Genomic DNA, 23,571 nt, shown 5'->3' on the forward strand with positions numbered 1-23,571 from the left:
AATCTAAAGCTTATCCAGCTCATCATACAGATTAAAAGCACTTATGTGGAACATTGGGAAATTAATACCAAAACACAAAGCAAATTCAAATGCTAACATACGCTAAAAAGAGAATTCTAATAGTCAGCATATCTCGTTGCTGTTAAGAGGTTTTGCCAGCAACAAATCTGGAAAACTAAAGTTAACTAAAAAAAACAGATCTTTTTCTGAAACTTTATCCAGATGATCCAGATAACATATAAACATTTTCAAAAATGGGCACACATACATCTCAGTCTTTTGTGCATAATCATAGACCATACACTATATTTAATTACTACATTTCTTGTCAATCAATTGCTGTGTATGCACTATTTTCAATCATATTTAAATTTTCTCCAGGCCTACTCTCTGGAACTTGTATTAATTACATCAAACACTTGTATAAGCAAGTATTTTATGGCAATCCATCAAAGTCATGACAATAAAGCTTTATTGTCTCTGAGAGAGAGAAAAAGTGTTTGTGTATGAGAGAAAGAGAGTGTAAAAGAAGATCTGCTCCAGGTGGGACGAAGTCAGTCGGGTTATTTTTAAGAGAGCAATGGGAGAGATGGAAAGAGAGGGATAAAACAAGAGAGAAGAGGGAGGAGAAGATGAATGTAGTTAATTAAGATGAGCAGCCAGTGAAGGCAGTGCAGAATTACACAAACACTAATTAGAGTCTTCGTTAGGGGGCACAAAATGAGAGCAGCACATCCATCATCTCCTTCTGCTCCCTCCCTCTCTATATCTCTATTTTTCCTCCCTCATTCTAGTCTTCTTTTTCCTCTGTCTTTCTGTGTATATCTCTCTTTCCTTCCTCAAGTCTCTCTCTTCTTTTCGTTTTAATCTAGCGACTAGCTGCTTCTCCTTTTTTATGTTGGTATCTGGTACTGCAGCAATAATTATAACAATAATAAATCTTAATCAGTTTTTTATTTCCATGTTCTATGTAAGTTTGCACTTGAAGTAAATGTATCTTGTCTTGTTACTGATAAAGAAAATGATTTTATTGCTGTGTTGTCTGTGTTTCTTATTTGTGACCAGCAGTACCCCAGTCATCATCCCGTTTTTAAAAGATATTTTATTGACTATCTCCTCTCTCTCTTTTATTATAGATTTGAAGAATGTGTGTGAGGGCAATCCATGTATTTGTTCGGTGTCAGCACAATTTTTATTGTTTCACTCATTCTCTTTAGTCTATATCAATGTGCCGTGTCCCTCTATATCTGCTCCCTCTCTCTCTCTCTCTCTCTCTCTCTCTCTCTCTATATATATATATATATATATATCTTGCTCTCTCAATCACCCTCACACAGTTGTTGTTTTCAACTCAACATGTTCATACCTCTTTCAAACGGCATTTCTACTGTGTGCTTCTCTCATATTTACAGTATTACAGTGTAGCCTTCCGCATTTTATTTGGTCCGTGTGTTAGGGGAGTGTGAAATAATGGTTTAACTACAACAATTTAGCTATTAAATAGAAAGGTTTTATAAAGTCAAAAAAATACAGTCTATCTTTTCTAGAGTTGTCTAATGTATCTCACCATGAGACAAATGGATATAAACAAGCAAAGCAAAGAAAAAGGGGAATGTTATGACACGAGTCAATGAGCTACATCTGAAACTATAGATCTTATTTACGGCTGATGACGGATATATGGAACAAATGAGAGATATTATAGCTGCACAACCTACAGCATTCACAAGCTGATCAGCACCAGCTGGGTGACAGAATTTACAAATCAAATCTGACTGGCTGCACAGGCTGTCTGAAGAGAGAAATCCAGACAAAAATGTTGTAACCGCATAAGTGGAGTTTTTGCATATCCCTAGAATGTAGAACAGATCATTCAGGTCCTATGGTATATGTTTACTGTAAAAATCTTAACAATTGAATATTTATGTTCACACATGTAATACGGTCTGTCTGGCATAAAATAATTTGATGTATTTGCAGATGTAAAAATAACTAGATGAATAACTTGACGCAAGTTAAACTTCACTGCACATGCATGTAACCAATTCATTCCCATTAGCATAATGGCCATTCTATGTCTGCTCAATTTCCATATTTAATTTTCTTTAATTACAGTATCAGATTTTGCTAATATGTAATTAGAGAAGTGGCTCTTTTGCAGTTGTTGCCATGGTTTTGAGTTTCTCTTCTGCTGGGTCATTAGATGGTTTAATAGTATTCTTCCTGAAATAGAGAAAACCTTTCTCCCCTCTGAGACATTACGCTCAATATGTAATGTCACATCTCTCTTATGACATTGTAGTCTTAATGTTATGCCTGGACACTGTAGGCTTCTCTCTAGGCGCTGCATCCAGAAATGATGGAAAGGTTGATGTAGTCACATTGCAGGTTTCAGAATTTGCCTGTAGTCTATGGCTCTTTTTTTTCCTTCTGTTTCAGCACCAGGAGGCTCTCTGATTTCACAGGTGAGAACACAGGCGATATTTGCAAACGTGGTAGTTTGTGGAAGATGGCGCTCGCTGCGTGGTGGATTGCATGCGTGTGTAGATGTGCAATTGCAGGGAGCGTGAGGTTAAATCGCTTTCATCTGTGCAGTGGAAGCAGAGATAGAATCTTTGCCCGTGTGTGGCACAGAGGTTTTTTAACCTGGGAATGTGTTTTTCTATTGGTAGCTACAGGCAGCTAAATTGAAGCAAAAACAGTATGACAGAAATTGACAGAAATACTGATGGTCAAATAACTAGGAGCTGAAGGGAGGTTTTTGATGGAGATAGATAGGTATGGTGAAAAGACGGAGAGAGACCACGAAAAGGATAACATGGAAAATGGAAGAGGGATAGTTATGGGTAAGAGAAAAAGAGAAATTTTGATAGAAAGTTTATTTACAGTGAGAATTTATTTTAGCATCTTCAAGACACTCGGATTAAAACATATATAAACATACACTGTCCCTGCTGAAAAGACAATAGAAAATGGAATGGATTTAATGGTTATAATGGAAATTGAATTGGTTTTAATGTGAAGTTTAATGGCATTAACTGGTATGTGGTGGATTCTGTCATCGGTCATGACAGTCAAACGTGTTTTGTGTGGAGAGAAACACATTATTGTCAGTCACGTTCTGGTCTCATCTTTGGCCCCGCCCCTCTCGTTACCCTGTTAAGCTTCCCTTCAGTGTAAAGTCTCATTCCAGACAGCTGTCCCTTGTTAATTATCCTTTTTTAGTCTCCCTATTTAATGCCCTTGTGTCTGCTGTCCTGTGCTGGTTCATTTTGTCAGTGCCCCGTGTGCGTCGTTTTGTCAGTGCCCCGTGTGCGTCGTTTTGTCAGTGCCCCGTGTGCGTCGTTTTGTCAGTGCCCCGTGTGCGTCGTTTTGTCAGTGCCCCGTGTGCGTCGTTTTGTCAGTGCCCCGTGTGCGTCGTTTTGTCAGTGCCCCGTGTGCGTCGTTTTGTCAGTGCCCCGTGTGCGTCGTTTTGTCAGTGCCCCGTGTGCGTCGTTTTGTCAGTGCCCCGTGTGCGTCGTTTTGTCAGTGCCCCGTGTGCGTCGTTTTGTCAGTGCCCCGTGTGCGTCGTTTTGTCAGTGCCCCGTGTGCGTCGTTTTGTCAGTGCCCCGTGTGCGTCGTTTTGTCAGTGCCCCGTGTGCGTCGTTTTGTCAGTGCCCCGTGTGCGTCGTTTTGTCAGTGCCCCGTGTGCGTCGTTTTGTCAGTGCCCCGTGTGCGTCGTTTTGTCAGTGCCCCGTGTGCGTCGTTTTGTCAGTGCCCCGTGTGCGTCGTTTTGTCAGTTCCGCTCTGTGGATTATCCGGTCAAGTAAAGTCTCACTACGTGTATAGTTAATGTTAAGTGCGTTCTAGTTTAGTCCAGTCTCAGTTAGTCTATGTTCTGTTGAATTTGAGTTTTTATTGTCCCGTTTTCTGGGGTCTTTGTTTTTGAGTTAAATAAATCTTGTTTTTGTTAATTAACCGCTGCCTGCATTTGGGTTCTCTTGTCCTCACCTCCCACGCCCTGACAGGATTCTATTAGTGGGGTGTTATGGCAGATTAACCTATTGAAACAATGCCCATTATAGAATGGTAACATTAGAATTTCTGTTTCCGGAGTTTCCATTTGTTTTTTTTCTTGAGCGGGGCAGTGGAATCCAAATGTCATAGACCATCTAAAATCTTGCCTTTTAACAGAAGATTTTTGGATTTCTTAACGTTTTGACGTAAAACAAAGGAGCCTACTGTTAAGATTTTTGGCTGACTATGTCAAGTTTTTCTGCTTTGATTAAACCACACAACATGCTCTTTGGAAGACACTCATTTCATGCTGAGATAACATGGATCATCATGCCATCCACACCAGCTTACAAGAAAATCTCATGAAAACAAAAGGAGCATTACTTTACACAAATTATTATGATGAAAATATAATTTATAAGGAAATGTGCATTAAAAAAGATAAATTGATCAAACAGAAGCATTAGACCTTAAGACCTCAGACACTTCAGGATGCTGACTTGGATGTGTCCGTCTGAGTCCACTAGTTTATTTTACAGTGACAAAATTAAACAATATGTGCATGAATATAAACAATTGTGTTCATGATTAACATATGTCAAATATTCTGTTGAGATTAAAATATACACCCATATGTGAACTTAATAACTAACCAGCACAGAATTACACAGCATTTCTGTGGATTCAGAGACATATTAAACTTCAATTGAGTCTTTGACAATGTTGATACCTACAGTCTCTTTTCTCTTTCGCCAATCTATCCATACTCTAAAACCTTCTGCTCCCATCTCTTCCTCATCCTCTCTCTCTCCCAGGATCTTTAGGTTGATTTATTGCTTCTTGTTGGAAAGGTTGGCGTTTTAATAACTCAAGTCCTCCACACCAGAACAAGGGGGAAAAGGGGAAAAAAAACTTCCGTAAGCACAAAATAAAACACATGTAAAACTGGTTCTGTTTTCACTTTTTCCTGTATTTCTTATTTATACCGTACTGTATATTTTTATAACTGTATACTGTATATCTGTGTCCTTGTATGTCTTTTTGTGGACAGTATAACTTCGTTACTGTGCATTTGTGTGTGTACACGTGCGCGCCCGACCATATGTCATGACAATGCATTTTAAGTTGGAGTCATATGGGTGTACAAAAACTGTAAAAAATATGAGTAAATAATGCTAAAATAATAACATAATAGTGACTTTGCTTATTGTATTTTTTACGTTTAGCAAGTTTTAAAAACTTATTAGATACATACATTTACACATTTGACAGACACTTTGATCCAAAGCAACTTAAAATTAAATTGAACCCGTGTGCCAGTAACGCAATGCCCTATCATCTGATCTACAGGAACAGATGCTTTTCTATCACATTATACTCTGAAGTCTAACCAACCAGCAGAGCACGTGAGTTGAATTTCAGGCCATAAAATTATTTTTGTTTTTTGTCACAAGTGTTTATGAGGTTTATAGTATAGGACAACAGGCACTTCTCAACAATTTTACACCATGTAAATAAAGAAACACTTTAATAAAACTCTTTTAAGCGCTTTGAGTTCAATTCAGGTAAGACATCTACCTAAAATAATGACCTAAATGAATAAATGTTTTAAACAAAGATCTAATTTTACTGTGTTGCGAACTTGCTTGTTTTTATTTAATGTTCCTGTAAATCCTCATTCACTATTACACAGCGTGAAAGGCTATGAAGTAAAGAACCATCTTAATAAAAGGCTAATGTATAAAAGGAGAAAATAATGAAAGGACGGAATGGGAGAAAGCGAGAGTGATTTCCAACACTAAAGGAAGCCTTTATATAGAGTCTGATTATTCACACTGATCATTAGAGAGAGATATCAATTTCACTCATTTACTGAAAAGAGCGAGAGAGTGGGGGAGAGAAAAAAAGGTAATCATTAGAATCATATCACTTTCCCTCCGTCTCTAATGAGCAGCAGAGAGAGAGAGAGAGAGAGAGAGAGAGAGAGAGAACGCAATAGGATAAATAAAAAGAAAAACAGGCTGATGGATAGATAGATGGATGCACAACCATTTACATACTAAACTACTGGCTTTGTTTAGTCCATTTGAGTTGATGGATATATATGATTTACATCTTGACAATTTAAACAAATAAGTTGAGTCATATTATTATGTATCAACCCATTATACCAATCAACCGCCTTTATGACAGCATAATAATATCCTGTCTGCCCACACACCTCTGTGTGTTAACCAAATGCAATTGGCTTCCGCACACCCAAACACACATACACATACACACACACACACACACACACACAAATACAGACACAATCAAACGCTGTGATTATGCATTTAAGCCTAAATCAATCCAACTGCCTTCTACAGTTGCATATTTACATATGCGTGAGCAATTAACAAAGCTTGAGGAGACAGACTTAATTACGAAACATAAATTGGGATTAACAGAAACACAGTGCATCACAGTTTAATTAAACAAACGCAGGAAAAAGATGAAATTAAGGACACGAGAGGAGCAAATCTGGAGAAAGATGAAATGAGGGAAGGAGAAATCTGCACCATCATCTCCAACTTATATCTCATCCTCCGGCTCTGCATGTGCCCTCCGGGAACAATTAACTTTTACTTCCCATCAGCATGCGCCGCCCATTCTCCCTCAAACCCTCTTCAATACGCCCGGTCGCGCCCACAAAAGATCTCACTTTAACCATCTAAAATTATAAATATGTCCCTTATTTAAAGCTCACAAGATCGAAAAGTCTGGTCTTTATAATACCGCTTCTAATGTCCCCCCTAAACCCCGCCCCTAATGAACCCCAAAGGACCGCTCCAATTCAGAGAAGACAGAACAAGATGAAAGACTCTAAATTAATTGCCTGAACACTACACTGGACTATGTGCTGACAATGCTTCCCAGCACTGCATGAACAGGATAGGGGCGAGAAAGACATTGAGTAGTTACTTTGTAGGAATCAGACTCGTAGCTAATAAACATTATGCCAGGCCTCTATATAGTCAGGAAGTTAGACTACGACAAAGATGCACAACTAAAGGGCTTTTTAGATATTCTACACTCATGGACCACAAGCACACAAACACACACAGTCTCTCTCTGGTCCTGTACAGTATGCCCAAGCTGCTATGATAGTATATTTGTATTGTCTAAGCACTGTAATATCTGAACAGTCTTGGCAGAAGTCAATCTCTGCCTTAAGTAAATGCCCAAAGAGGGAGCAAGACGGAGGGGAGATGGGATAGATCACCAAGACAGCAAAGAGAAAAAAAAGGAAATGGCCATTGTATACACTGGGTACCACTAATAGGTTGCCAAGAACAAGCGTGTGGGAAAGTGTAACCAAGAAAGATAAAGAGAGAAAGGGAGAGTTGAACAAAACAAGATGTGTTTTAGTAATGGCAAGGTCATGGGTACAATTCCCAGGGAAAGTGTGCATCAAATGTTCATCTTACATCTTACATTGTAAGAAGATTTGGATAGAATAAACATGTACTTTTTTCATCAAGCTTTGAAGGAAACATTTTAGGAACAATGGGCTCCATACGTCTGCCTGTTTAAAATAATGCATGTATAAATACATTATATACAAAAATATACAGCTGCGGAATTAGAAGACCATTTCAAAGACCACTTTCAGTTTTTCTGAATTTATTCTTTGTGTTTTGCAGAAAATGAAAACTGGAGAAACAGGTCAAAATAACATAAAAGTTTATTTTTTAAGTGATAACCTGGATTTTCATTGCTTCATCTTTTCATGCTGTCAGTGTTAAACATTGCTGTTAAACGACTTTGTCACTCCTGAGGTTTGATTTTGTTAAAATTCAACAGACACTCTACTTGAATGGTCACAAATGTCTTGAAATGCTGATTGAAAGGAAAATTTGGAATGGTATCTTATTTTTTTCCGTGGCTGTATGTGGCATGTCACACCAAAAGACACTATTGACTATATTTAACAATTTGATTTGATGTCAATTCCGCAAACAAATAAATGTAACTGTACTAGTCTAAATGAATGTTTTTCATTTTATTTCCCTTCATCTTTATAAAAAAAAACATTCATAATTGACATCAAAAGCAGACAGCTGTTCAATATCACACACAATCGCATTTTCATTTAATCCACGTTTTGTGTGTACGGGGAAAGAGACAGCCGGCAAGAAGCAAAGAAAGAAATAAACGACAAAGATAAAGGCAACAGTCAGTACATAAGAAGACACACTGAGTTTCAAACAGGATAGAGAGAGCAGCAGAAAATTGAAGGGAAAGGGGGCGAGCGAAAGCCGAGGGGGAGGTATGAAAAAGGCAAAAAACACATTTTGTAAACAGGTCTCTATAGTAACCAGTGCATAATTTGTTTGGTGGGAGCGAAAGAGGAAAAGAGAAGCGTTTACCGTCTCGGCTTGAGCCCACCGCTGTAATTACCCCTGAGAGAGAGAGAGAGAGAGAGAGAGAGAAAGAGAGAGAGAGAGAGAGAGAGAGAGAGAGAGAGAGAGAGAGAGAGAGAGAGAGAGAGAGAGAGAGAGAGAGAGAGAAAAGCATAAAAGCTTGTCGCCTGCTTTTATTTGCATGTACGTGCATTTTGTGCGCATGGGGCAGGTCGTTGGCTGTAAAATAAATAAAGGGACAGTCCTGTCCTCGCTTGCCACCCTCGCTTGTCATTTAAATGAACAAAAGCTTAAACACTCTCACCTTCCCACACAAACACACCCTGAGTCAGCACACGTACAAAGACGTAGCTCTCACGCACGTAAATAGGTGCTTTCAGTCACATTGTGTTTGCCGGTTAAGTGCCAACTTGACATACTATTGTACAGGAGGCCAAAAATGAAGCCATGGACCAATCACAGGTTTCTTTTGTCCTTGCTGTCACACTTTGAAAATAACAGGGGAGGTTAAGAGACAAAAAAAGCTTAAAAAAACAGTCTCTCTGAGTTTTCATGTGGGCAGCCTAATGAATTGTGCAGTGCTCGGTTCTGTGTGTGTGTGTGTGTGTGTGTGTGTGTGTGTGTTACATGCTGCTTGAGAGGAAAGTTAATTACAGAGGGGAGAGTGGTGTACAGCCTGCTTGATTACAGTACAGTGCAATGGGAAAATGTGTGTTTGTGTACGTGTGTGTGTAAGGCTGTCAGTCTGTGCCTGTACAGATAACAGGATTAACTTTCCCCTGACAGTTTGAGTACAACCGAGACCAAGAGAGAGAAACAAGAGAGAAATGAGGAGGACATAAGTGACATTGATAGGTTTGAGGGATTTATGGAGAGAGAGAGTAACTCTCGTCGTTTCGGAGAACACTTGTGTGCTGTCCTTGTGTTGGTCTGTCCCCTTTTGCTCTGCTTGCCAACACCGAAAACACAGGAACAGGGTGAGGTGGGTACAACAGCTGATTAGCTACCGAAGCAGGAAACACACTTCCGAGAGGCTCCTGGAGGAGCACAAGGTGACTGTTCTTCATTTAGCCCCGATTCGTAATTACCGCAGCAGTGCTGAGACTAACACACAATAGCCCAGACCTGCTCCGCGTGGACCATCGGCGCCCAGCTCTTCATTTATAAAAATCAGAGCTCCGCTGCGCAGCAGATATGACCTCCACAAGGGCTCAGCTCCGGTACACCACTACAAAAACCTGGATATATCCATTGTAATTTCGAGAGGGGACAAATGTGGTCAAGAGATGACACAGACATATGATTGCACAGCCAAGCTCTGTTATCACACTGTTTTATTCATTAGACAATACCACGTTGGCCAATTTAGGCCTTGGTGGGTGAGACCTTATGTGTAATTACCCCATGTTCTCCAGGGAACCAGGGACTAAGAATCCTCCAGAGTCACGAGTCACACAGGGGAAGACTGCACTGCACAAAAGTATGTGATATTAATGAGCAGAGGACAGGTGAATTAATAGGTAATGCCATAGCCTTGCAAGCGAAGGGAAGACTTGGAAGAATTAACGTAACCAAATATACCCACCGCCGCGTTTCCCTACGTCATTGGCGAACACTCTCCACATGCCGGTAAGAGTGATGGGCCTGCCGCACCGACGGTCTCGGTCGTGCATTGCTCGTCATGCATTGAACCGGTAATTTAACACGCGCAGATAATAACGATGGACCACCGGCTGCTTGCGCACACGGTGGCCGCGGTGATTACTGCCTGAGCACGCGTTCTCCTAGGAATAACATCGTCAGCAAGGTGAATTTATTTCACCTTTCCCTTACCTGTCAACACGATCACACGAACAATACACACGAGAAAACAAAACATGTTAACTCCCACTGAGACCAGCAGGACACCCAAAACTGTTCACACTGTTCACTTGGGAAATGTGAGGAATCGTCCTTGTGCTTTCTAAAAAGAAAGTAAGTGTTAACAAAGTAATTAAACATACAATTCTGAATAATTGTGCAGAGACAAAACTGATAAGGAGTCTGCTGCGGGTGCACACCAAACGTACGCATTCCAGGGCACAAGGATCATCTTTTCGTGAATAACCAGTTTCAGAGGACAATTGCCGTGTAGCGTAATAACCGTGAAGGTTTCTCTGCCAAACGTGTTCTCAGTGATGTTTAAATTAATCTGCGTAAATAACGTGACTGTATTTTAGTTAATCAAACATCATTTGATGATTAAAATTAATTATAAGAATCGAAAGGCAATAAACATTGATATCATTGTCTTGTTTTTTTATTATAATTCACATTATTTCATGCGCCAACGATGCAATGTGATATGCAATAAAATAGCGTTATAAACATATACGCAACACTATTTATTTACGTAGTTTAGATGCTGAGACGCCGCATGGTAGTCCAAAACGCTGCTACATTCAGTACGAAAGTAATTTCCGTGGCTCATAACGATTGACGTCATGTGGATCGGTGTCCAAGAAACTTATTTACGTTATAAACGGCAATCGCACGCCAAAACGCGTCTTCTGCCCTGAAAAGTAACTTAAGTAACTTTACACCACGTTAACTTGTTCTCAGATTAGGGAAAACTTTGTTTTTTTTATTACTACCTTTATTATGTATGATTTAAACGGCTATACTTATTAAAACAGCCAGACCTTCACTTCAAAGGATCTGCCCTTCGTAGGGCACATGAACGCGATTGGTGTTCACACTAAGATGCGATAATAGCCGTATATGTGATATATAATAGCATTTTCTTGCACAGACCAGTTGATTCTTTTTATAATGCGCCAGTTTAACGTCAACGGGCAGGGATAACGTTTGTGCTGAATGTAGGCCTATCGTTTTTGACTTTTATTAATTTGACTTTCATTAATTCAACCATCTTCATAAATATCTTCTTGAAAAAACAACGTCACATCTTGGATGTAGGCTACTGGGGGTTGAGTAAGTTAAATTAACAGCAATTTTATTTTTTGGTAAACTAACGCATTGAGGAATATAAGATACACTTGAAAAGACAATATCCCTTTTAAGTAAATATCATGAAAAGGCACAAATACTGGATAAATAACAATAAATAAATAACACAAATACAAAATACAAAAAACTGGCCCGCATCCTATTTATACTTTTAGGAATCTGTCCCATAAAGAAAAGTAGTTGAAGCTACACAGACTCCCATATTCAACCAACGTATCTGTCAGGGCACCAGCCATCACACCTTTTAAAACTATGGAATGTGGTTTCAGCCCCCGTTGTTCGCTGATTGGTTTAAAGTTTCCTCAGCCACGCCCTTGCGTTCTGCGCCCTACCCAGCAGCGCGCTCAAGTCACTCTTAATCATGTCAACTTTCAACGGACGTGATTGAGAGCGTCCTGCGACCACAAACAAAATCTTTCATTCCCATTGTTAAAAAGGACTGGAGGATTGTCATCGTCGTTTCTCATGAATCAATGTTGGATTTGTATTTCAAGAAGGAGATGCTTTTCTCTGGAGGATCGTAAAGTGGAATACTTTGCTTTACAAGGAAATACTAAACGTCGCCTCAGCGCGTCTCTGGAATTCAAGGAATCGCAAGAATTTTACACGATTAAGAACTTTGATCTTATACTTCTACACATGTGATGTAACTTTACATAAACTATAACATGCAACATCTTCCAACTTGTTGCATTTTGCAGCTAGAAGAACATGTTTCAGTTCTTTATTAAAAACGGCGAAAGCCCCAACGCTTTTCCCACAAGTCCATGAAAGTTTTGCTGTTGTATTTTACTCCGCTTTTTAAACTCTGAGGGCGGCCCATAAGGGCTTGGTCCACTTCAATCATGAACATGCCAAGATGCTCTGGACTGTGCGCTATGAGACTTCTAGCGCTGTTTATGCAACTTTTATCAACTACAGCAAAGAGACACGTTATATACTGGAACTCTACTAATACGAGGTAAGATCGAGATGACAGACAGTCGTGTTTCCACTTGACCTCATTTCGCCCCAACGCTGTTGCGTTCTTGTGCGTAATTCAGCGCTTCGGTGGACACGGCAGGAGCTCATCCCAGTGCTGACATGTTAAATGTGTGTGACTAAGACCAAAAGAGCTCTCACAATTCTGCCTCTTCTTGTCTTGAAACACACCTGTACTCACTTTAGTGACTTGCATTCAACCTATACATTGTTTTTTTTATCAGCGTTTGGGTTCACAAGGGCTTGATCAATGCACCACAAACTGAGACACATGTACACATGTATTCCTATAACATAGGCTTACATACGTTTTGTTTTTTACTGCACACTTAAACTTTAATGTATTTTCCCTTCAGTTGAACCCTAAGATGTACCATTGTTTATACAAATAGCTTGATCTCTGCAGAGCATAAACAAACAAACAACCAGTTTGTAATCTGGTTAATTTAATTAATTGGCAAGTGCTAGATTAAGGGCTTTTATCTGATCAAGGGGGAATTAAGTACATTTTGTACAAATCCTGTGGCCTCCTGAACTGTACAGTCTTTCCAGGTTGAACAGGTTCTCCAGGTTTGATCAGTTAATGTCGAGTCGAGGAATAAATCACTGTTAATGGTGTGTGCCTATCAGCTGTCTTCCTGTAGTGCAACAGAGATCTCCTCTGACTTGCTGTTTTATATTAGTTTTAATTGGTGTCATTTGTAAGACTGATGGTTCGCTCACCTGCCAGCCACTCCAGGTGTTGTTTGAGTCTGGCTTGTCTGTCTGAGTTTAAGCGAGCCTTCAGGGCCAGCTGTGCTCTGCCCCTCCCGGTACAACCCGTACTCACAAGTATGCTACCCTTGTGGTCTTGTGTGTTTAAGAAGCATGCTTTTTTTAGGGATCAAAAATCAGAAATACAAATTCTTTCAGCATTTACTCACTCTCTTCTTTTCTCAAATCTATTCTTTAAGTGTATTTATTTATCCTGTGCATAAACAAATAGTTAAGAATGCAGAAAACTATTTTTTCATTAATTTCTCCTGGGAACGCTAGTGTTTAAATTAAATAATAGATCTTTCTATATATTGTATGTTTTATTGTTTGCTTGCTTTATTTATTAAATATGGTATATTAGTTTTGGTGCACATGCATAAAAGCAACTCTTAAAGTAAAAGTTGCATGATCGTGTTTGGTCATCATGGTAATGTATTAAAACGATTTACGCTGATGCACCCATGCAGGTAAAGACGTCTGCACACTTAACGTCATCTTTTCCAAACACAAACTCGTAGTTTGGTAGTCCTGCAGTGCAACCCTGCAAACAATCAGCACATTACACAAACATCGATTTGCTGTTCACACAAAGTACTGCAATATAACCAGATTAATGAGGCGCAGCCCCGGACACATGAACGCTGCGGGGCTGTCATGTTTAGCTCCCTGTGGTTTATTGCATCAATTCTTTGTAAACCGTAGGGGGAAAGCTCTCCGAATAATGCAAGGTGTATCTCCCAAAGTGTCTTGCGTGTGAATGCGATATGTCATATTTACTCTTTAATCTAGCCTCCTGCCTTTTCAGTTGCAATTGAACTGTGAGCAGCTATGTTACTTTTCATTTATCAGTTGGCGTTTCAGATGGTCTGCCAGGTGGATCAAGCACATAAAATGTTCCTCTTATCTGGCGCGCTTGCTCTCTCGTCTCGCCCCTTTATGTTTCTCACACTCTACCAATATGTTTTAAACTTGATGCAATAGCTGTGTGGACATACAGGAGAGCTTTCAGTTTGACCTGACTGACACAACATGTTTAAAAGGCAGTGAGTTGAACTTTTATATCTCTGTGTAATGTGTGGTTCTCTTTGTGTGACTCACTTAACAAGTTCGGACACATTTCTGATACTGTGGAAATACCACAAGCTTCTTTTTCAACAACTCCCTCTATGCTTTCAGAAGAACAGAGGGTTTTTATTGCTCATTTGGAGATCAAATTAATAAAATGTATTATAATATACACAATTGTGATAGATCACGCATAGAGCATATCACATCCCCACCCGTTAACTCACCCCAAATACGATGTTGTGTTTTCTCCTTGTTTCTTGTTTCATGGGCGGGAACTGACCCCAGCTTGAGGGGGTGAGGGGAGTGGGGCAGACGCACCCATACGCTTGCAGATTTAAATAATAAAGGCTTGACGATCAACTGTAATTTTACTCAATCAGGGCTGCAGTGATTGTACTTGTAAGCATGTCTTCTTCTTCGTGAGGACTTCCATATTTCTCAAATAATCTCCCCACTACTTCTATAAATCATTATCTTCGAGAACCTGTAAACTGTAATCAACAAACCTACTCAGAAATAATCACATTCTGGCTTGTGTTTCGAAGGACGTAAGAAGCGAACTCCCTGCTGCTCTCTGTCTCGCACGCCGGTTATTATGTGGTTGACTGTATGGCTTAATGCATCATACTGGATTGTATAATTATCCATATAAATGGAACTATATTTATGTTGTTTTCGTCCGCCCCTCGCATAGTCTGCCTTTAACGTTTAGAAATCTGCTGTACATTGTCATGAACAGACATTTTCAGATAATGTAGATGACCTAAGAAATAGTTACATAAAGGAAAAGTGTTGCGAAAACAGGAAATATTCCTCAACCTTGTACTCACCAGTTCCCAGCTATGCCTTTATCGCATTTTTTTCCTTCTTGGAAATTATCCAACATGTTCCCAGAAACGTTTTATTAAAACACCTACAGCGAGATCGTGGTTTGACTTTCTAATGGCCCTCTTCTTAAAGGGGCAGTTCACTCTAAAACACAAATTCTGTCATCATTTACTCATCCTTTATATGTTCTCTATACATTTATTTTGTTCTGACAAACACAGAGAAAGATATTTGTAAGGACGCTTGAAACAGTTCTTGGCCACCATTGACTACTATAGTTGAAAAAATTACAATGGTTGTCAAAAGTGCCCAGAATTGTTTGCAGACCTACATTCTTCAAAATCTAAAAAGCAAAATTTCCCACTATGGTAGTCAATGCTGGCCAAGAACTGTTTGGTTTCAAGCGTCCTTACAAATATCTTTCTCTGTGTTTGTCACGAGCATTCTTCTGTGTTCAGCAACACAATGACATTTATACAGATTTGGAACTTAAGGGTGAGTAAATGACGACCAAAATGACTAATAAAAAGTACATTTTCATTTTGGGGTGAACTGTTCCTTTAAATAGTACACATGGAGGTTCTTTTGATAGCATGTTTACGTTTGTGTGTGTCACCATATTCGTCTTGTCTTTTACGTATGTGATTTAAAATGCACCGAAATGAAATTGCTCAATTCATAAGTCTGCATCTCTCCCGAGTCGTTCCTTTGCTCAGTGAGTCTCCTATCAACGTATACTGTAAAGGCCACCTGGCCCACTGGGCACGAAGAGATTTTGGAGGCTCATAGAGGGACTTTACTGAGAGACTGTCGCATGGCTGCTTCCCAAATCGCAGAGACCCAATCAACTCCCACAGTTGATGGGCAAAGCTGATGGATTGAGCATAAAACGGATGTAATCTTCTAAACCGGGTCTTGAGCGCTGGAATTCGGCCGTACCTGGCAGGGGTAACCTTTCAATCCACCTTGGTGAAAGTCGTATTCTGTCACCTGTTTAATATTGTAATTTAGTGATTATGTGAGGTTCAGATTTGTCTGTGTGATTGCCCAGGCGCGGCTTTCCAACTGCGCTGCTTCTCACGGCGAAAAGAGACTTTCTATATTTTCACCTTGCCTGGATATTTTGCTAATATCCCCCGTACAGATGTTATCAGCATGTACACTCTATTATCTCATACCTACACATTGGCCAATAGCCCTTCTCTCAGCGTGACCACATCAATATCACTCGCCAGTTTCCTGTCCTTTGCATGGCTGCTTGTGTGGATGTGTGTGTGTGTGCATGCATGAACTGTTGCATTATTTCAGACCGAGTTTGGGGCTGTTCTGAAAGTGTCTGCTGGTTGAAAACAAAGTTTGTAATTTCTTTGTGTTGAAATACTAGCTTTGCCCAGTTTGAGGCACTAAGAAACTATATGCCAACATAGCAAGATTAGGTCAGCTGTGTGGATTTGGGGAGGGGCTATTTTACCAGTTGCGGGTTTGACTGACCAATAGCAGAAATCTTTTAAAAATGTATTATTTAAAATAATAATTTATCTGTCATGTTTGTATTTATATTAACTCATAAAGACAGACCGTCTGGTAATTTCAAGTCAAGTTTGTGTAGCTGTATTTGAAGGGGTTCGTTCACACCAGGGAGTATTTGATGAGGAAAGCAGCAGTTTAGGTTCGCAAGGAACATGTGACCACGGTTAAAGATTCTTAGTTGAAAATAATGTTTTCTATTAGTTTTTTTGCTGAACCTAACCTCAGGGTGCCCTCCTGAAAACACCTCCAACTCAGTACTAGGTGTCAACTCTTCAATGGTAAAACCGAATTATTGAGGGATATGGGGGTATTACTGTGTTTGTGAAATCATATTAGCCTGGCTGGGAGATATTGCATTTCTAGCACTGCCTGTTACGAGGGATCAAATGCAGACCGGAAATCTTATTGTTTTGGCTTTCAATATTACACATGCACAATTGTGTTTAAAGAAAAAGCTGCTTTCTCTAGGGAAATGCACATGCACACAAATATGTATTGATGTGCACACACACTTAGCTTTCTTTCCTGGTGCAGGATCTCTCTCTCTCTCGCTCTCTCTGTGTCTCTCTCTCTCTCTCTCTCTCTCTCTCTCTCTCTCTCTCTCTCTCTCTCTCTCTCTCTCTCTCTCTCTCTCTCTCTCTCTCTCTCTCTCTCTCTCTCTCTCTCTCTCTCTCTCTGACTTTGATCTCGATTGGTGTCCTGCTTATGCTGCTAATGGCCATGTATTATCTACGAGACAGAGAGAGTAGAAGTATTAAGGCCTTATACATTGTTTCATTTTGGCCTTATATATAGAACTGTGCCTGTCTGTGAAATTCCTACACACTCTTCCTTATCTTCCTGCCCAGGATTCATTAGTATCAGTTACTCATTGCCCTTTCCTGTTTTTTACCTTCATTGTTCTAATGTCTAAGTGGAGCATTTTTATCTGTATCGTTGTATGTTTTGTTTTTGTAATCAGCATTATTCTTTATAAATATGTGTATATCTGGTTTCTTACTGTGTCTGCAGATATTCAATAACAGAATGAAACAGAAGGAACTGTTCACCCAAAAATAAGAATTCTTTGTTCTGATGGACACAGATAAATATATTTGGATTTATTTTGAAGAATGTACAGCAAACAGTTTTGGGGGCATTTTTGACTACCATTCATATTTTTCCTATGGTAGTCAATGGGGTCCAAGAACTGTTTGGTTACAAGCATCCGTCCAAATATCTTTGTGTGTTCAACCAAACAAAGAAATTGATACACATTTGGAACAACTATGACAGAATTAAAAATGTTGGTTGAACCATCCCTTTAATATGACAAACCTACAACACAATAGTTTATTTCCCACATTTATCAAAGTTTTAAAGGTAAAACTGAAAGGGTTGATAATATTGCACTTCTGTGAAATAGTCTGTTAATCTCCAAGCAGATAAAAGTTAATCATATACCGACTACTTCGAATTAGCCTACAGTACCTGGTAGTTACATATTTACCAAAGACCATATCATTGCTTCATTAGCTCCTATTGTTCCAAAAACATTTGTATCTGTAAAGCGGTGAGGAACTGGTATTGAAATGAACTAATGTGTGTGATCTTTGACCTTCCCACAGCATCTCTGTGTACTGTATGTCTTGGTGTCTTACGTTTTTTTGGTTGGCATACACATTGTGTGTGTGTGTGTGTGTGTGTCTAGTGGGCGTGTGTTGATTTGTGGTTCTGTCTTTTATCTTCCTGTCAGACCACTTTGTATTCTTATCTGCAGTGACTGATTTTCACCTCAGTTTATCTTGCAGCTTTGAAAGTAGCCATTTGCTTCTCTGATTCCTGTATCACCCCTTTAAACATTTATTGAAAGGCATTATGGGAACTAAATATTTACAGCAGCTCCATGATATTGCCAGCAAAATGAAATAAGCAACGTCGTGAATATTGCGACTTTAAATCATGATAGTTCAAAACTACAATTTTAAATGTATTTTCCATCTCTAAGCGCTGTACCAACAAATCAGTTTTGTGTCCGCACCTTGACCCGTGACTCACGAGTATGAGAGCATTAAAAGATAGTGTCTGATTTCCACTTCAGCGGCAATAACATTAGAAATGTACGTTTTGATCATTCTTAAGCTTGAGAGGAAGCATTATTTATTTTTAAACAGAAATTGCATCAATCTTAAGAAATACATTGTCAAAATGCCGGACAATATCAAGTTACGATTTTTAAAGCAACATCACCCAGACCAGTACAGATTCAAGTCATGTTTCGTTCTGTAATTCATCCTTCCTTCTTTCCAACTCTCCTGAGAAGGAAAATACATTATGCCCATTCTGAATGGGCAGAAAGAAGGAAAGCACATTATGAAGGGATGGCAGGAAAAGAATCAACAGTGCGCAGCTTCTGAATTGGCAGGGGAGCCCCTCTGGGGAAGAAGGGGTGAGGTGAGAGGAGGAGAGGGAGAGACAGAGGCAGGGAGCAAGAGATGTCAGCGGGTATTACTATCACTGTCACTGTGCAGTAGTGGAGAGAAACACCCTCGTCATGCTTACTTAGCCTAAAGGGAGGACATTTGGGGAATAGTGTGTATCATAAAATTACCATATTGTGAAGTTTGTGTGTTTATATTTTGAGAATGTCGTTTTCTGTAGCAAGCGGGAAGAAGGGTTCAGACAGGGCCTATGGTGTCTTTAATGGAAAATGTCAATTTGTCATTGTTTTTACTTTTTAAATGAATGCTTGTTAGTTTTTTTAGTTCATTTAAATGCACAGTAGTGCATACATGAATTTTTCTAAAAAAGGATTCATGTAGTTACTCAATTAATATGCACTCAAAAAAGCTACGTGCATTATAATTGTGAAATTGCATTATAAAAGTTTCAGCTTGCAGCACATTACACCGCAGGACATGTCAGCTTCCCAAGTTTTTTATGCCAAGTACCCATAAGCGTGTGTGGGTTAGAGTTGAATGCATAGTGAACGCATCTGTGTATGTATATGTGACCTGTTTTAGTTTCGCATTCATTTTTTACAGCATATAGGTGTTTAGATTATTCACATTTTGTGGGAGGTTGAGTGTGCGTGCTTTCTCTGTCTCCGGGTGCTGCTGGGGTTCAACAGATAAGGGTCTTGATCGAAACGCTTTGGTATGATATTAGAATTTTGTACATGACTTGAATACTCAACGTGGCAAGTCCGTTTGTGTGCGTAGGATGCAACTTGTGTGACCGTACAGGTATGGGTGTGTTTGATAAACACCAAACAATAAGCGTTTTAGTTGCTTAAACCGGCAGCTCACGATTCTCTGGTTATTAAACTGATTTGTCCTGCCTGAGTGAAAACAGGGCACAATCAAAACATGCAAGGCTGATGATGACTGGGTCTCATTCATCGAGCAGGTTGGGCGGTTAGTATCTAGAACACACAGAACAGATTTCTCGCAGAGCGTCCTGTATCGTTTCTCATCTGAAAAGCAGACTTGTCATCATTACTGTGGAGACTGCGGAAACAAAATGTATTCTAAAAATAATGAAATTATAATACAGACATCTGTCTGAGACCGAGCAGAAACGTATATCTTCCCAATGTTGTACTATACATTTATTTAGATTCATATGAGCAGGACGTCGTTTTTGCCATCATTTTGATGAATCATTCTGATTCATTTTTTAAACATGTACATTGCCTTTCCAAAGTTTAGGATAATTTGATCAAAATGTTTCCCACAATCTTAAAAACCTCAAGGTTTATGTTTCAATATTTGAAATGACTTAAGGAGACAATAATATTATTGTGCCAACATATTCATTTCTTTAATTTTTATTACAAAAAGTTACCACGAATTTTGATAATTACAAATATTGAATTAAAAGCATCCAGCATAGATTGAAATTCCTTACATACTGTTTAAAAAGCTTCGCAGGTTGTGACCTCGAGAAGCTGGATGATAAAATGCCAAGTTAACGATATTGCAAAGGCTGACTATTTTAAAAATGCTCAAATATAACACCGAGTTCATTTATTTTCATCTCAATATTACTATTATTTCATATAAAATAATCCTCAACTTTTGACTGGTAATGTGTATACTCTACTAACTGGCTACAAAGTGAGAAATAAATCTGCTAATTCTTGTTTATAATAATCGTTATCTATTTTTGTCCCCGCCCAATTCTCGGGGGGATAATCAATACCCATGTATGAATGTGTCCTCTACTTCTCGAATCCTTTTCACGTCCTTCCCTGTAAGTATAAGGGTGACAGCTGCACTTGCATAGAAGATGCGCCTCCTGATGCTTTTTGTAACGTTATCTAAAAGGACAACACTGGACTGTCCCATTGTTCTTGCAGTGGCTGCTTGTCTGTAATCCTAAATTAAGTGGATAATTCGCTCACTGCATGTGGCATGAGAGAAGCCATAGCTACACAACATGTGTTCTTCTTGAACCAAGCCTGGTCCCGCCTCCCCCACGGCTCTTCTGCTGTTCAGTATTGTGTGGAGCGTTTAAAAGAGTTTTGTACTTGATGTGCATCCTCCTGTTTACAGACAGCTACCCGTGGCTTTGCTGCTTCGATTCGGACAGGTCGTTCTAACTGATACTGACTCAGTTAGAGACCTTCTAGTGTCTGTTTTAATTCATGATCATATTTGAGTTACATTACAGTATTAAAGTAGTAATACATTAGATTTAGTTCCTAACTAAGTTAATCGCAATATTATCAGTATACATCAATATATCACTTTCTGTACAGTGTTTTTTCTATTTCCTGAGAAACAGGGAATTTGGACATCCAGGGTTTTGGAAGGATAGCGGCAATATCATCCTTATAACATGTATTAATATATATCAGTTATCTTACTAAAGATCATATAATTATTTTATACTTAAATAAATTTGTCTAGATTTTTATGACATATGTAAAAATGCAGTACATTGCTTATACTCTTTATGTCCAGAGATTAAATTTAAGTTTTCTGTAAATTTTTTTACATATATTCAACAACTGTTTTCTTACAGATTTGTCATACATTATTTTAAAAATATGGTCAAAAACATAAAATTACAGGACAATACCGCAAACTTAATTTTACAGGATTTTTTTATTTACGGTTTATTTCAGAAAATAGCATTTTTGCTATGGGATTTTTTTACAGTGTTTTTCAGTAAATATACATTTTTGTAAATTATTTCTTTAAAGCTTTTAGATTCTAAAGAAGATTAATCTTCTTTTATATATATATTTTTCTGCCAAGATAAATTACAGAGTCGTTTAATTTTTTTAGTTGAATGGCAAGGTCTGCATGCTTCCTTTTTATTATCTGATAACTTTTCTTTTTTCTTTTGTTTCACAGAAGTCCAGTGTGTTGTATGGGGTTCTCAGGTTTTGTACGTGCCGTTTTTGAGTCTTTTGTTATATTTGTGCCTAATCGTGCCTGTGGATGATGCTTTTTTATGGAACGGCTTCTTCTCCTTTGTGAGACCGGGGCCTTTGTGACCTGAACATGTTCAGAGGTGCTTGGCTCTCCTCCGGCTCTGCGCCTGGCCACCGCACCACAAAGCTCAGGGCTGCCAAGCACCAGCACTCTTTCATGCCCTTTCAGCTGAGGAAAAACCAGTCTGAATTTGAATTTGAAACGTTTTGACAGAGAAAGATGGAGAGGAGGGGCTGCGGGAGAGATGGACAAGGTTACCAAGATAGAAGGGGATGAGAGGGAAGGAGCGAGAGAAAGAGAGAGAGATTGAAAGAGAAAGGGCAGTTTTGTCCCATGAGATTACAATGCAGTGACCGTGAAAGTGCTTAAATAAACAGTGTGTGAGAGAGTTAGAACGAGCGGAGGAGAGACCGGCACTGAGAAATGGAGATGAGCGAGAGGAAGCGAGCAACAGAAAATTGTTGACTATGAAATGTGTGGTAGGGGATGACAGAACTTTATTAAAAAGCTTCAGATTCCTCATGTTTTCTATGCCACAATCTCAGTGTTTGAGAGAAAGAGAGAAGGAAGATTGAGGGGACTTGTAATGCTGAGCCCTACATAGACATGAAAGATAAAGCAACCCATTAAAGGGATAATTCTCCCCAAAAAAATACAAATTCTGTCCTCCTTTATAGACCCTCGTGTGGTTTCAAAGCCTGTATTTGATTGTTTCCTCCATGGAACACAAAAGAAGATATTTTGAGAAATGTCTCTTTGCGTCCGTACAAAAGAAGTCAATGGGGTCCAAAGTTACACTATGGCTTAGGTTCTTCGTCCCAAATATGACCAACAGTAATAGTGACACTTACATTGATATAATGAAAGTCCTGTGAGGAGGAAATGTAAAAAAAGGGGTAAGGACAAAGAGATGGAAGAGTCAGGAACAAGCAGGCCGTCACATCACGGGTAGGGCGGAAACGGACTGGACGAGAAGGGAAAGATACGGAAACAGAACGTGCAAAGTTTAAAATCAAGTATGTAGCATGTGAAAGGGACATGTGCGGGGAAAAGAGGCAAGAAAGAGGCAGGAGTTCTTAGCCTATCAAATCTGTGACCCACTTTTGCAATGATTGATGTCCAAAGCCAGCTCAGATTTATCGTTATTGCTTATTTGCTTAGCAGGCGCCCTTTTCAGAGCCGAGCAGGGTTGAACATGAGAGCATGCAACTCCAGTGACTGGTCGTTCTAACCCACTTACTGTCGACAGCTGGGCCTGCAGACCCAGAGAGATGGGTTCATCCCGGCGTAGACGCAGACTTACCCCGTAGACCGCCACAACAGGGATTCTACAGGCCAACACTTGTCTCTGAATGCGCTTTTATTATGTTTTTCCTTCCTTCTGCTTTTCTTTCTGGACCTTTCAAAGATCTCCCCTGGAAGCACTGGCGGCTGTGTCATACAGCTAAAAAAGGAAGTTGTATTCAAAGTTAAGGCAACAAGGTTTATAAATGGGCAGCACCATCATTAGTCTGAGGTTTGGAAGTGGCGGGGATGGAGGAGAAAGGGTGGGGCGGACTCGGAGAGGGTCTGGC

The 23,571-nt window shown here is 39.4% G+C and overlaps 1 protein-coding gene across 1 annotated transcript in view; it reads left to right on the plus strand.

Annotated features, from left to right (window-relative positions):
* The first annotated feature begins 11,762 nt into the window (after window positions 1–11,762).
* Window positions 11,763–23,571, plus strand: part of efna4 (ephrin A4) — a 36,518-nt gene continuing 24,709 nt past the window's right edge. The window contains exon 1 of the mRNA XM_079470584.1: window positions 11,763–12,372. Coding sequence (XP_079326710.1) covers window positions 12,257–12,372 — 116 coding nt within the window. The 5' untranslated portion in view covers window positions 11,763–12,256. The remainder of the gene's footprint in view (window positions 12,373–23,571) is intronic.

This window comes from Barbatula barbatula, assembly GCF_947034865.1.
Source record: "Barbatula barbatula genome assembly, chromosome: 12".
Classification (NCBI taxonomy): Eukaryota; Metazoa; Chordata; class Actinopteri; order Cypriniformes; family Nemacheilidae; genus Barbatula; species Barbatula barbatula.